General features: G+C 43.5%; 1 protein-coding gene across 1 annotated transcript in view; it reads left to right on the forward strand.

Annotated features, from left to right (window-relative positions):
* Drd3 (dopamine receptor D3) overlaps positions 1-14,380 on the forward strand; it is a 58,778-nt gene extending 44,398 nt beyond the window's left edge. The window contains exons 5-8 of the mRNA XM_021185330.2: positions 8,470-8,666; positions 9,731-9,808; positions 12,562-12,901; positions 13,989-14,380. Of these exons, the coding sequence (XP_021040989.2) occupies positions 8,470-8,666; positions 9,731-9,808; positions 12,562-12,901; positions 13,989-14,185 (812 nt within the window). The 3' untranslated portion in view covers positions 14,186-14,380. The remainder of the gene's footprint in view (positions 1-8,469; positions 8,667-9,730; positions 9,809-12,561; positions 12,902-13,988) is intronic.
* The last annotated feature ends 329 nt before the right edge of the window (positions 14,381-14,709 follow it).

Consider the following 14,709-nt stretch of genomic DNA (forward strand, 5'->3'; position numbering starts at 1 on the left):
TTTAATAACATATTTTTAATAACATAATGAAAATTGTGGATTTGATAGATGGTACATAGTGCATCTCTTGAATGGAGAGATGGATGGATGGATGGATGGATGGATGGATGGATGGATGGATGGCAATGTCTGTATCTGAAATGATTTGGATTTTCACCATATGACATCAATCCAATCCACATTTACCCCTCATATGATCCATCTTTTAGCCTCATGAAATCCATCTTTTGAATGAAAGCTATTGAAAATGCATAATGAGAGAAAAGGGAAGGAAAATTCTATAATTATAATCTCAAAAAATGCAAGAAATATCAAAAAGGAAATTATATAATGACAGAAAAAGGAAGGGGAAGTTTTTGTAATTACATTCTCAAAATTTTTTTAAAATATGTTTAAAAAATTTTAAAGAAAATGCATAATAAGTGTGTTTGCTAAGAAAAAGCCCTGAGTGAGTCGTGTTGTGGTACCATGTAGAACTCTCACTCTTGCCAATTTAGATTGGCTCATTCAATTCCTACTAGATTCTAGACTTTTGTATTCCTGGTTTATATGCACTTAGTAGTCACAAAGCCACGTGTTTATGTACATGCAGATATTATTGAGATGTTGTTATGCAAAAATTCAGGCAAATTCCAACTTATAAACAATCTTCCGGGCACTGTATCCTGGACAGTGATTTTAAAAGTCAGAGAACATACACAAAGGAAGATGTCTACAGACTCCAGAACCAGAGAGCTCTAGGTCTGAAGCTAGTTGCCTGTGTCTCCTTGAATGAGTTACTGGAATCCTCTGAGCTCATCTTCCTCACTGACGAATTTAAGATGGAACTACAGTGGTGCATAAAGGGACAACCTCGAATGTATACTCGTTCCACATATTTAGTTACAAAGTTTTCAATATTTATTTTATAAAGGCCCTGTACATACAAAAGAAAAGCCCCAAAACTTAATCTCTGAAGTTACGTGACCTACGTGAACTTTATATGACATATCAATCCATGTACCCTCCTTCTCATTACTGTTCAGAATTATAATGAAACTGCAAATATCTTTATATGGGATGTAGGAGATTTTCCAAAGCAAACTTTTAGACTGGAACATAGTAGAACTTGAATGTACCAGTCCAAATGGACAAAATAAGAAATCTAGACTTAATTTTTTTTCTGTAAATAAGTTTCTAATTTAATTTTTAAATTTTACGTACTCATGTGTTTTGCCTGCATGTATGTCAGGCATGATGTTCACAAAGGTTAAAAGAGGGCACAGGATGCCCTGGACCTGGAGTTAAGGACAGTTTGAGTCACCATGTGGGTGGTAGGAAAGGAATCAGGGTCCTTTGGAAGAGCTAAGCCATCTCTCCAGTCTGCAGATACTCTTACCTTCCTCATTAAGTCTAGGCTCTTACTCTACACATTACACAACTCTACTCTATAGCCTGTATAGCGGCTTCTGCTACCTAACAGGGATTAAACTGGGATAACAACATGTGCGAATGGGTCAAGCACACCCTACCTTCTCAAGGTCAGTCCTGTTTGTCTTATACATTAAAGGTTAAGAAACCATGTTATCAACAAATGTTTTTCCTGGTGAACTCAACAATGTTCATAACATTTAGTGTGTTATCATCTCATTCTTCATTACTTGTTACTTTGTTTTGTTTTAACTGAATGACACTTTGTACTCAGGAACAGATGTACAGCCCAAATAGTGTTGTCCATTGAAATGGCTAGAGGAACTATGGGAAACTACAACATCTTTTGTGCTCAGTGTTAAATGTGCCCTAAGGGTTAGTCAGAGAGCTAAGTCAACACATTACCTCGTGTCTGTGTGCAAAAGCCCTGTAAGTGGGACTCTCACATGGGAACTGATATCACTGCCTAGCACTGCTTACCTCCTGGCTCGCAGCACAGGTCACCTGTGGGCTGAGCTTGGTACTCCTACACATTCTGGGATGCTGGCAGAGATGATTTGACTCCTTCACACAGGCACACATACATCCATAGAATAGCTGAAGCCATCTCCAGGTCTGACAGTAGACAGAGTTCTCAGCTGATGTCAACATCGCAGGCAAAGAATGATGAGCTAATTGTAGCACGGTGACACCAGAGACATCATTATTGTTCTAGAAACAAAACCCAGGAAAATCATCCCAAGATATTCAAATTGAGAATTGAAAAGACACACACACACACACACACACACACACACACACACGACTTGTGACCTAGTATGTGAGTAGCAGAAGACTCAGCTGCTTCTCTTTGGGGAGGGGGATCTCCTTTTTACTTTGTGTTTTATGCTTTTTTAAAATGTGCTTGTTGGTTGGTTGGTTTTATGTCTGAAGGTCATTTTGTGTGACTTCATTTTTGAGACAGTATCTCACTAGGTTGCCCAGAAAGGCCTTGAATTTATATTCTGCCTGCCTCAGCCTCCTGAGTAGTTGAGATTATATGCTTCTGCTGCCAAGCCAGGCTTTCTCTTGTTTTTAAGTTTCTTAGCAACACTGTACTAAAACCTCCCATTATTCTCATGTTGTGTCAAATGCAAGGTCCTTTATAAGGGCCCAGTAGGTATTAGCTGGTGTCACCGTTGTGATTATGTAACGTTTTCTGTGCCTTAAACTGCAAGGAACATCTGCTCTCCGGAAGATATAAACAGTGGTGGTTCTCTGGGTGGTCACAGGAAAGATCAGCTGTCCCTTCCTAGAAGGGAAATCACGATTGGAGCTCAGGCATAAAGAATCCAGCCTTGGTCTCCGACACAATCTGCCCCTCATGATGTACCTTCTTTTTCTTTTTCTTTTTTTTTTTTTAAAGATTTATTTATTTATTATATGTAAGTACACTGTAGCTGTCTTCAGACACTCCAGAAGAGGGCGCCAGATCTCGTTACGGATGGTTGTGAGCCACCATGTGGTTGCTGGGATTTGAACTCTGGACCTTCAGAAGAGCAGTCGGGTGCTCTTACCCACTGAGCCATCTCACCAGCCCCTTCTTTTTCCTGATAGATGTGATTGATCTTGGTCAGTGTTCTGCTTCTGTGAAGAGACAGTGTGACCAAGGCAACTCTTGGAAAGGAAAGCATTTAATTTCGGCTTGCTTATAGTTTCAGAGATTTAGTGGGTTACCATCATAGCAGAAAGCACAAGTGTCAGGCATGTGTGGCGTTGGAGAAGTCGCTGAATGCTACATCGTGGTCCACAGGCAGAGACCAAGACACTGGGCCTAGCTTGAGCATTTAAAACCTTAAAGCCCACCCCCGATGACACACTTCCTCCAACAAGGCCACACCTCCTAATCTTTTCAAATAGTGCCACTTCCTGGTGTGCAAGCATTCAAATATGGGTCCATGGTGGCCAATCTGACTCAGACTACTAAGTAGTCCTTCCAGCAACTTCCCCATTGACAGATTCATTCAAAAGCCCAATACAAATAATTCTTTCCTACCAGTTTGTTAGATGAAAGGGCCTTGGGCATCGTCAATCCCGCCTCATTGGGAGCAGAGCTGGACTTCCAGAAATGTAACGAGAGCTTTTCGTTTAAGGCTATGGCCTGCCACTTGTGCTGCTGGACCATTAGAGACCACAGAGGCAAGCTGAACCTCAGCTACTTTGAACATGGAGTTGCTCCCTTTCTTTAAAAAGGGGCAACAGGAGGAAGGCTCTTGGGTGGGAGAGAGTTCTGGGGCCTCAGGGCCTGGCAGACCAGTATTGCCCCAGCCTCACCAGAGGCCCAGCAGTCTAGCTAATCATCAAATCGGCATCCCCTAGCCATGCAGAGGAAGGCACACGCTGGAGCAAGAGGGCAAGAGTAAAGTTCTCAATGGCTCAGTCCTTTCATTTCACAGATAAGAAAAACAGTATTTGAATTTCTGTTAAATCAGATCCCCATTGTGTGATTTTTTTTTTAAAAAGAAAGTTCTAGAAAAAAAATACATAATAGCCAGTGATAGGATTTAAAACTTCTTCTTGGAAGGAGACTTAAAGTTAAGAAAATCTTATCAGCTCCTTTAGAAAAAAAAAAAAAAAAGGTTGGTATTTATTTGATTTTAGCAATAGAAATGTCACCTGGCTCTCAGAGCCCTGGAGTCAGGGAGCTTGGTTGCTCAGAAAGTTGAAAAGCAGAATAAAAGCACACTGTCTGAAGGATAGTGACTCATCCTAAAATCAGATTCATCAGCAGCTCCGTCTTTGGAATCGACTTCAGGTCAAATTCTTCAACAAGTCTAAAGTTCACCAGTCCTTCAAGTCAACCTTCTCCCGACCTCACTCTTCACATCGCTCATAGCTCAAGTTCCCAGCCTAGCTCACAGAGACCTCAAGACCCTCCTTACTAGATGCTATTCCCTGCCTCTTTTTCTCCCTTTTTGTGTGATGTGTGTGTGGTATGTGTGTATGGTGTGTGTGTGGCATGTATGCATGGTGTGTGTGAAGGATGTGTGTGTGTAGTATGTGTGAGGGATGTGTATGTGTAGTATGTGTGAGGGATGTGTGTGTGTGTGTGTGGTGTGTGTGTGAGGTGTGTGTGTGGTGTGTGTAAAGTGTGTGTGTATATGGTATGTGTGTCTCTGGGTGTGTGTGGTGTGTGTGAGGTATGTATGTTTATATAGTTTGTGTTCACATGTGAGGTATGTGTGTATGGTGTGTGTATGCATGAGTGTGTGTGTACATGTGCAGTGTGTGTATGTATGTGTGTGGTCTGTGTGTATGGTGTATATGTGTGGATGCTGTATATGTGTATGCTCTGTGTGTGTGTGTGTGTGTGTGTGTGCTGTGTTTGTGTACATGTGTGGTATGTGTATGGTATGTGTGAGTATGGTGTATATGTGTATGTATGGTGTGTGTGCATGTGTGGTGTGTATGTGTGGTGTGTGTTTATGTGCTTGTACACTTGTATAAAGGGCAGAAACTCAATTCAGGGTCTTTCTGTGTTGTTTTCCACCTTATTTAAGACAGGACCTCTCGGTAAATTTGGAGCTCACTGGTTTGGCTGCATCAGCTTGACAGTAAGTCTCAGGGACGCCTCTGTGTCTGCTCACTTCTATCCCCACACCTACCCCAAGTCCTGTGACTACAGGCACGCCTGTCTGTCATGTATGCCGGGGACCCATGTCTGACTGTCCAGCAAGCACTTCACGCACTGAGCCACCTTCCCGGTGCCCTCTTATTGCCCAGCGTAGGAACTCTGAACGTAGCATGTGCTCCATAAAGCTGGGAAAGTAGACGTGTCTTTGCCCTCCGCCCCTGCTGCTTCTTTTTTCCAATCAAAAAAATGAGATTAGAGATTTCCCACATCTCTGAGGCCTACCCCCCTCCCCCCATTATCCTGCCCCCTAGTATCCTGCGGCCAGTGAGTGCTTATGTAAATATGCTCATTTGTACATTTTCCTCTTTTTTTCTTCATCCACATATCCTTTCAGTAACTACCATGCTTCCATACAGTACTATCTTAGACCAACCATCGGACAAAGGCACCATGTCTCCCAAGGGAGCCTCAGCTGCCCAAACCAGCGCTTGAGGACTCAATAGAGAAGCATTCAGGCCTGTTGTGTGAGGCCTCCCACTGCCCTGATGAGTGGACACCATCAAACAGCACCATTGATCTCTGACTTCAGGGTCTCCCTGACTGCTGTGCAGACATGAGACCACATAGCTTGGTGGGAGGGATTCTCAAAGAGGCTGCAAAGCCTGATTGGAGTGTAGAGAGCAGATGACTCTAGCGGAGGATGTAGAAGAAGGAATGGCAGAGCAAGTTCAGCAATTGTAAATGAGACCCATCTTGGTCAAAGACCCTGACATAGCTCCTGGCTCCATCCTCACGCTCTCTTTCTTTCATGCACACAGTTGCAATGTTTTTAATGGAAAAATAAATGCTTGCACATGATAAAACATTCATAAGGTGTAATGAGATACACACAGACTTCTATCTATGTCAGACTGCCTCCTACCCTGCATTGCCAGAGCCCTCATGCCCTCTCCTGAAGTACACACTAATATTCCTGAAAGATGTTGCTTGTAACAAGTGTGTGTGTGTATGTGTGTGTGTGTGTGTGTGTGTGTACAGAGAAGCATACTACACTTACTTTTGACTGTTATTTTCAAAAGTCGTTTATTTATGGGAGTTAGCCTCCCAGTACCAAGGAGGGCAGAGAAAGGAAGAGGTCGAATATCCTGGGACATACGAGGAGCACTCAGCAAGGCTGGCAGAGAGCTAAAGCTTGAGTAAGCAAGTCCCCTGGCCCCTTCCTACCAACACATGCTGAGACTCCTCCTCACCGCAGGTGGCACTGAGATCTGGGCCAGCCACTGACAGCAGGCGAGCTGACTTCAGTAGCTTCGATGATCACGACTACATGGCTCCCTAGGGACTGAGAAGGCCCACCAGCTGCCACCCCATTCCTGCCCCCAACTCATTGTCCCCCAGAACAGCAGATGTCAGTTGGGTGATCACTACTCATGGTCCGTATGTGCTGTTTGCTAAGGGATGCTGATGTAAGGTTGGGTGAGAAAGCATCAATTTCGTGCCATCTCCAACAGCATGAGAAGATTTGGGAGCAGCCTGCAAGGATGCTGGGCCGTGCTGTCACTGAAATGCTGCCCTGAGTGCTGGACACACTCTCTTTTCACTTTAGCTTTTAACTCTTTCTCTCTGCTCTGCCCTCCCCTCCCGTCCCCTTCTCTCCTCTCCCCTTTTCTCCCCTCCCATTTCCTTGTTTCTTCTCCTCTTCTCTTCCCTCCTCACCCCTCGTCTCCCATCCCCTTTTCTCCCCTCTTTCCCTCTCATTTTCTCCCCTTCCCTTCCCCACAAATCTTGTTCCTTGTGAGTCTTTCTGCAAACTTCAATTCCAATCCCATCTTAAGTCCGAAAAACTCACAAGACATAAACAAGGATATAACAAATAAACAATGATAATTATCATGGCGACCACTTATCTCCATTATTTCTCATGGCTATTATATAAGAAATATTTTTATCATTTTGTGGATAGTGACACTAAAGCTGCGTACCTCAGATGACAATGCTAAGGTCACTCAGCTAAGAAGCAACAGGTCCTTCTGGTCTCATACACACCTTGAGCTCTCTGTCCTCAACCTATTTCAGAAGTCTAAGAATCAGAACTTGGGCTCCAAGTGGCCACTGCGTTTTCTGTCCTCTCACATCTCAGGACACATCTCTACCCAGTCCAGCCCCCAAATCAACCTTCCTTCTGCAAGTTTGACTTTCCACCTCCTTCTGCTCCAGGACAGGGCACTTCTGTGACTCATCCCACATTATCGGTAACAACTGTTGACACACCTGGTTCTTTCAGGTTGCATTGACTTAGGCCATTAGTGAACCTTTCTGAACTCCAGCCTGAGTATCTAAGAATAGAGACAATAATGCCCCCCATTATGTTTGGATAAGATTCTATTATAAAATCCTTGGCTTATTGCCTGGCACATGTTACCTTACAACCCCTTTTCCATTTCAAGATGGAACAAGTCTCCGCCCTTATCATGAGTAATGGATGAATCTCAACATCTTCTAGTGAAGAAATTGAAATCAGAGAGGCTCCCAAAGAGAAGTTGAAGGAGCACTCTGGGCCATAAATTAGGGGCAAGAACTCTCTCTCTATGTTTTAAACATTTATTTATTTATTTATTTATTTATTTATTTATTTATTTATTTATGTGTGTGCGCGCTACCATGTATATATCCATATCTGGTACCCACAGAAGGCAGGAAAAAAAGTGATGGATCCCCTGGAACTGGAGTTACAGGTGATTGTGAGCTACCATGCGGGTGCCAAAAATGAACCAGAGTCCTTTTCAAGAGCAGCAATTACTTGTAACCACTGAGCCATCTCTACAGCCCAGAGGACAAGGAGCCTTTTGAATTCACATTCTCCTTCCAGTCTCTCTTTCCATCCTACCCAGTGCTAGGAGTCCTGGGAAAACCAAATACTCGTCTTTTGTTCCTCTACCACCCACCACACCTTGAATCCACACTCTGGATCCAAAAGAGGCCTTTTTCTGTCACTGCATTCAGTCATCTGCTCATGCCTCCACACCAGCAGATGCTTTCCTGGGTGTGCCATCATCTCAGAAGCCTCTACTCCCCACCCCCCTGTTCTGTGCCCCACCCCAGCTTCCCAGGCTACATTCCTTTAAATTACAACTGACCATTTGCATGGAAGAGAGCATCTGTCTAGCTAGACTGCTGGCTTCTTCAAGGGCAGATACTGTCCTATTCATCTTCACAGCCTCTGTTCAGATCAGTGTCTGGAATATAATTGTTGGTAAACTTTTGTTTTGAAGTCAACTGCAAGAAGTACGAAGATGGATTAGCTTGCTTCCTTCAGGGCACTGACAACATAGGTGCCTGAGACCAAACATTCCCATTCACACGCCCATATCATGTTATATAGACTCATGCTCAATGCTCCACACTGAGAATAATTGTATTACCTTCTCCCCTTCTCCAACCCACAGGGGATCCCAGCATCTGCTCCATCTCCAACCCTGATTTTGTCATTTACTCTTCAGTGGTGTCCTTCTATGTTCCCTTTGGGGTGACTGTCCTGGTCTATGCCAGGATCTACATGGTCCTGAGGCAAAGGCGAAGAAAACGGATCCTCACTCGACAGAACAGCCAGTGTATCAGCATCAGACCTGGCTTCCCTCAGCAGGTATGCACCTGGCAGGAGCTAAGGGGAAGGCACAGCAGCCCTCAGCCTCCATGTGACCAACTGTGAGCATGGTGCCAGCATCCACACTTAGGAGACAGATGTCATCGCATCCCCTTCTACCCACCTGGCATTGTAGGATAGGAAATGCAATATTGAGAATGTACTGGCTCTCCCAAGATCTCACCTTTCTTGGTAAGCCGATAGCACACTTTCTAAATTGCTCTACCTCTCTTTAGCGCCTTCTACCCGCTACAGTTCAGATGTCCCACAAGGTCTGATTTTATTGAACTGGGATGGGGTCAGGGTAGCATTTCACTGTGACTGTTGTACCTTGTAGTGCTTTCTGACCTTAAACCACTCATTCCAAGAATCATCCACCCTCGCCTGTCTTCCTGATCTGCCCCTGTGTCAAGGTACTGACCAGTTTGGGGGATGGCTTTTTCTAGGCTCTACAAAGGAAGTTTGGAGTCTCACACTGATCTTACAGCTCCTTGAACTTTAGATTTTGCTCACATTGCTGCCTGCCATGAGGTGGTTTCCCTGCCATGAATACCAAATCACTTCCAACCAACTAGCAAAAGGACCATTATATTATAATGCCACTGTCTTCAAGGAGCTTGGAAATTGGACATGAAAATAAACCTCACTTCCACCCCACACACACACACACCTCAAAAAAAAAAAAATGAAAAACTCTGTACCAATTGGGATGTTTTCCAAATGTGAAGTGAAAGCAATGGAGTAACCAAATATTAAATGTAATAGAGCTTAAGAAAAATAGCTAAGCCTCAGGAAAGGGCTTTCTGGGCTGAGAAACAACTGAGTTTAGTCTTAAGACAGAACCAGTTTGGGTGTCTAGCTCAATAGATCAAACTCTCAAAATCAAAGTTCTAAGACCTGCCTAGAAAAAGACAACAGTCATGAAATAGGAGATCGTGACCTGAGGCTTAGGACACGAATAAATTGCATTCCAAGAACTGTCATACTACATAATTACATATGACATGGTTCAGTTTTGTAGAGATTATCCCACAACTGATTGTCTCTCCTTCAACCTTTCCCAGTCTTCCTGTCTGCGGCTGCATCCCATTCGGCAGTTTTCAATAAGGGCCAGGTTTCTGTCAGATGCCACAGGACAAATGGTAAGTGGGTGTGAGTTGGATCATAGGGAAAGAGTGAGACATCATTCCCTAAGACGCTGATTTGTCTTGATTTCACTCCTACCACAAAGCAGAATTCCTCACTGATCCCACGCATCTATTTGTAATATATGCCAAGATTCCAGAGTCTTCGTGAGTAAAGTCTCAGAACAGGTTTCAAACAAGGACACGCAAAAATCATAGGACTAGTAGGATAGATCTCAATGACTGGAGTAAATGACTTTCAGATGTGGTGTGAGGATGCCATCTAGAGCCACCTGCAGTAGATGGAGAAAAGATATCAATGAAATGGACATATGGGAAGAGGCAGAGAAATAAAACATCCAAGCGTTCTGATCATTACTGACGGTGTACAAAACCATGACAACTTCACGGTCACACTACACCTTGCCTTTCTAACTCAGACCAGACCTTGGCACACCTAGCTAGCAGAGTGCAGATAAGAAGCTAGAGATGTCAGATGCAAGAGCAGGGTTCCTCTTCCAGTGCTCACATCAGGAATTAAACTTGAAACACTGATGATAATGATGAAGAGTTGAGTCTTGTCCCAGTCTCTGTAATTAATTAACAGCTCTGTACATGAGCCTGATGTAGCAATTAGAGACTCTTGATATGAATGAGATAACAGGTAGATAACATGTTTAAAATGAACATGGCAGATCCATGGTCTGAGGAGATGCCAAGGCTAAAAAGGAGAGGTGCTGACTTTCCGGGAGGGATGGGTAAGTGGTGAGGTTGTATCGCCAGGAGTGTGGAGAATGAGGTTCTGTCATCTGTGGGTAAAAGTCTTTCTATCAGCCATCCAGCCACAGAGGAATCAGTGTTCACACATCAGCTATGGAGGTAGCATGGGATCTTGGAAGAATAACTCTCTTCTCATAGGACAGATATTCACATTAGTGTCATGGAAGCAGGGTATTCTCCTGTTCCATAGGCACTCCCAACTAATCGCCAACCCCAACTAAAACATGCTAGAAGTTAAATATTGTGATTTTTTAAAAAGATAATGGATGCCACCTTAATCATGAACATTATCTTGGTTGTAGATTGGAATAACATAATGTACTCATATTAATTATTAGGAAATCACATCAGAACAAAACCCAATAGTTCTGATGTCTCCAACAAAAAGGCTCACAATGTGAATCTTCCCTTGTCTGGGCTTGGTTCAGGTACTAAAGTTTCTAGCTAACCTAGATAGCAGGGCAGAGGAAGGATAAAGAAGAAATAGCTGTATATCCCCCAAAGAAATAGAAACAGTCATTAATAGTCTCCCAACCAAAAAAAAAGCCCAGGACCAGATGGGTTTAGTGCAGAGTTCTGTCAGACCTTCAAAGAAGATCTAATCCCAGTTCTTCACAAACTATTCCACAAAATAGAAACAGAAGGTACTCTACCCAACTNAAAATTAAAAAATAATAATAATTAAAAAAAAAGAAATAGCTGGCTGTTATGACTACAGTGGTAGGAGTTACAGAATCCTACTTCCTATTCAAGATGGACACGTGTATCTAATCTTTCAAATATGAGAAGCTCAAATGTTAAACACCCACATATCAAGCCCATTCCCCAGGCAAAAATACATTCTATTTTTCCTAGTTTGTTTTCTATCTTACAATGGAAGTATAAGGCAGTTAACTTCTTGAAGGATAACATCTACTGCCTAAGAAAGTTATGGTGCAAATTTTAGTTTGTTTTCTTTCGTTCTTTTTTTCTTCTTTTAAATATTGATATTCAAAATTTCAAAACTGAAAAATGTGGCAGGACCCCAGGTATTTGGGAGGTAGAAGCAGGAGAATTCGAAACCTCCTGGCAAATTCAAGGCCAGCCTGAGCTACATGACACCCATTCTTAAAACAAAGAAGAATTGAATTAACTTTTTTAATGAAGAGACAAGGGGGCTAGAAAGATGGCTCAGTGGTTAAGAGCACTGACTGCTCTTCCAGAGTTTCTGAGTTCAATTCCTAGCAACCACATGGTGACTCATAACCATCTATAATGGGATCTGAGGTCCTCTTCTGGTGATAGCTACAGTGTACTCATATAAATAAAATAAATATAGGAAGAACAACAGTATGAAAAAAAAAAACAGTCTTCTCCTCACCCCACCCCACTCCCATGCTCCCAGGGACTAAACCACCAACCAAAGAGTACACATGGCTCCAGCCTCATATGTAGCAGAGGATGGCCTTGTTGGACATCAATGGGAGGAGAGGCCCTTGGTCCTGTGAAGTCTCAATACCCCAGTGTAGGGGAATGCCAGGGCAGAGAGATGGGAGTAGGTGGGTGGGTGGGGGAATACCCTCATAGAAGCAGGGGGAGGTGAGGATGGTGTAGGGGGCTTCCGGGGGGGGCCAGGAAAGGGAATAACATTTGAACTGTAAATAAATGAAATATCCAATAAAAAATGCAAAAAAAGGAGAAAAATTTAAAAACAAAAACAAAAAACTCGAAGCCTTGTAGGGTTTTCCATACTCCAGATGCCTACCACATCTCCCAGATTAACATGTTAATTGCTATACCCAGGTCTTTCTAACTCAGAAAGGCCAGACTACAGTGCTTGGGTGCCTTCCTCCTGGGTTGCTGCAATGATGGAATGTTCTCTGGGGTAGCCTATTTTCAGATGTAAAGTCAGAAGCCGATTTCTATAACTCTCTGTGGTCCCACCACTCCCCCTGTAGGGTGTACTACACAAGGGTTTCCTCCCTTCTCTTGTCATTGTCTTCCCCTTTCAGGAGCACATAGAAGACAAACAATACCAGAAATGCCAGGACCCTCTCTTGTCACATCTACAGCCCCTCTCTCCTGGCCAGACACATGGAGAGCTGAAACGCTACTACAGCATCTGCCAAGACACTGCCTTGAGGCATCCAAGCTTCGAAGGAGGGGGAGGGATGAGCCAAGTGGAGAGGACTCGGAACTCCTTGAGCCCCACCATGGCACCCAAGCTCAGCTTAGAGGTTCGAAAACTCAGCAATGGCAGGTTATCCACATCCCTGAAGCTGGGGCCCCTGCAGCCTCGGGGAGTACCACTTCGAGAGAAGAAGGCCACCCAGATGGTGGTCATTGTGCTCGGTAAGTCTGAGTTGCTAGTTTGGGTTGGGTTCGGTGGTTAGTTGAAGCTGGGTGCTGCAATTCGGGTTATTATAGCCACCTTTAAAGAACATTGGCAATTGAACTATAAAATTTCTATAATACAACTGAAAGGGTTTCTGTACGAATATTAACGCTTATGGAGACTCAAAAAACTCAATGAGATTTATGAAGCCACTTAATTTGGGCTATCATGGTGAATTATAGTATATAAATGATAATGATTGAACAGAAGCGTGTGGCACACATTAGGTATTTAATAAGTATTTACTTACTTTAAAATACAAGGGAGAAAATAGGATGGCAAAACTCTACTGTCCTATGATGTGATACTGCCCAGATCATTTAAATACAGGAACAGAAGGACAAAACACATTCATCAAGGTGTGAAAAAGTGATTGTCTTTAGGTAGTGGGTGGTTCTTCTCCTTCTATGATCCTGTATTTACCGAGTTCTCCACTGTGCTTGTGGTCAATTTTAAGTTTCCCAGTAGAGAATCTAAATTCTAACACCTAATTAATTCAAAGTTGATGAATCACAGATGTCACAAACATTAGTGAGGGTGGTTTCATCATGACCAGTGTCGCTGAGGAGCCTCCATATCCTCATACTCAGACTTCCAAGCACAGGGGCTGGATTGATCGGGTCTTTAAGGGTTTTAGCATCTTTATCTCCCTGCACAGGAAGGCACTGAACAAATATCTGATTTAATGCAAAGGGGGAAAAAAAGGATTGGCCAAGAAATTCCTAAAGGTCAAACTAGAAAGTCCATTTAGCAACAAAGGCCTGACATGGATGAAAGACATCAGAATGGGTTGCACTTCAGAGACACATGTGTGTCTAATCATACCTACTTTGTAGAGTTGTTGTAAAAAATTAAATGGGTAATACCAATGAAAGACAAGGCCAATCACTGAGTGAAAGCAATGCTAAGCAAACAGAAAGCAAGCGGCATGGAAAACTCCCAGCCAAGAGTGCCCAGTGGGGAAAGAGAGAGAGAAATACGTTGCTTTTCATGTTGCTTACTAGCAAACTCCTTATACAGCTTCTCTCTCTCTTTGCAACACAGGGGCCTTCATTGTCTGCTGGCTGCCCTTCTTCTTGACTCACGTTCTTAATACCCACTGTCAGGCATGCCACGTGTCCCCAGAGCTGTACAGAGCCACAACATGGCTTGGCTATGTGAACAGTGCCCTGAACCCTGTGATCTACACCACCTTCAACGTGGAGTTCCGCAAAGCCTTCCTCAAGATTCTATCCTGCTGAAGGAGAAGGAGAGACTTTCCCTTTACCCACTTCAAGATGCCAGGCAGTTTGGACCCCCAGGAGGGTCTGGTTGGAATGACTGCCCTGGCCTCTGGCACCCGTGGTATGAAGAAGATTCGTGAAGCAGGATAACCCGGGTTAGGAATAAGAAGCTGTGTACTCCACGATAGAGATATACTACCTCCCCAGCTTACATCTGGCTCCGTCCTGCCAGTCTTCAAATTGCTAAGTGCTAGGCAATAATTCAGAGAGAAGTTGATTTAAAAAAATAATAATAATATGTGGGACACACACAGAGAATTGTCATCGGAGACATGATGCAGTGTAGTGAAGGAAAAATGAGCAGGTCTCAGCAGTCTCGGCCTGCCAGGGGTCCTTGAAGTCACAGTCAGGAAGCCGTCTTGTAGAACACTAAGTTCCTCTTCGTTCAGGCCTGTAATTAACTGTCAGCACAGCTAACCTTAAGCATCCATGGGGCCCATTTGCTTGTTTTCTTTCACTGTGTCCTAAAATATGAAAGGCAA

The sequence above is a fragment of the Mus caroli genome, chromosome 16 (assembly GCF_900094665.2).
Source record: "Mus caroli chromosome 16, CAROLI_EIJ_v1.1, whole genome shotgun sequence".
In the NCBI taxonomy this organism is placed as follows: Eukaryota; Metazoa; Chordata; class Mammalia; order Rodentia; family Muridae; genus Mus; species Mus caroli.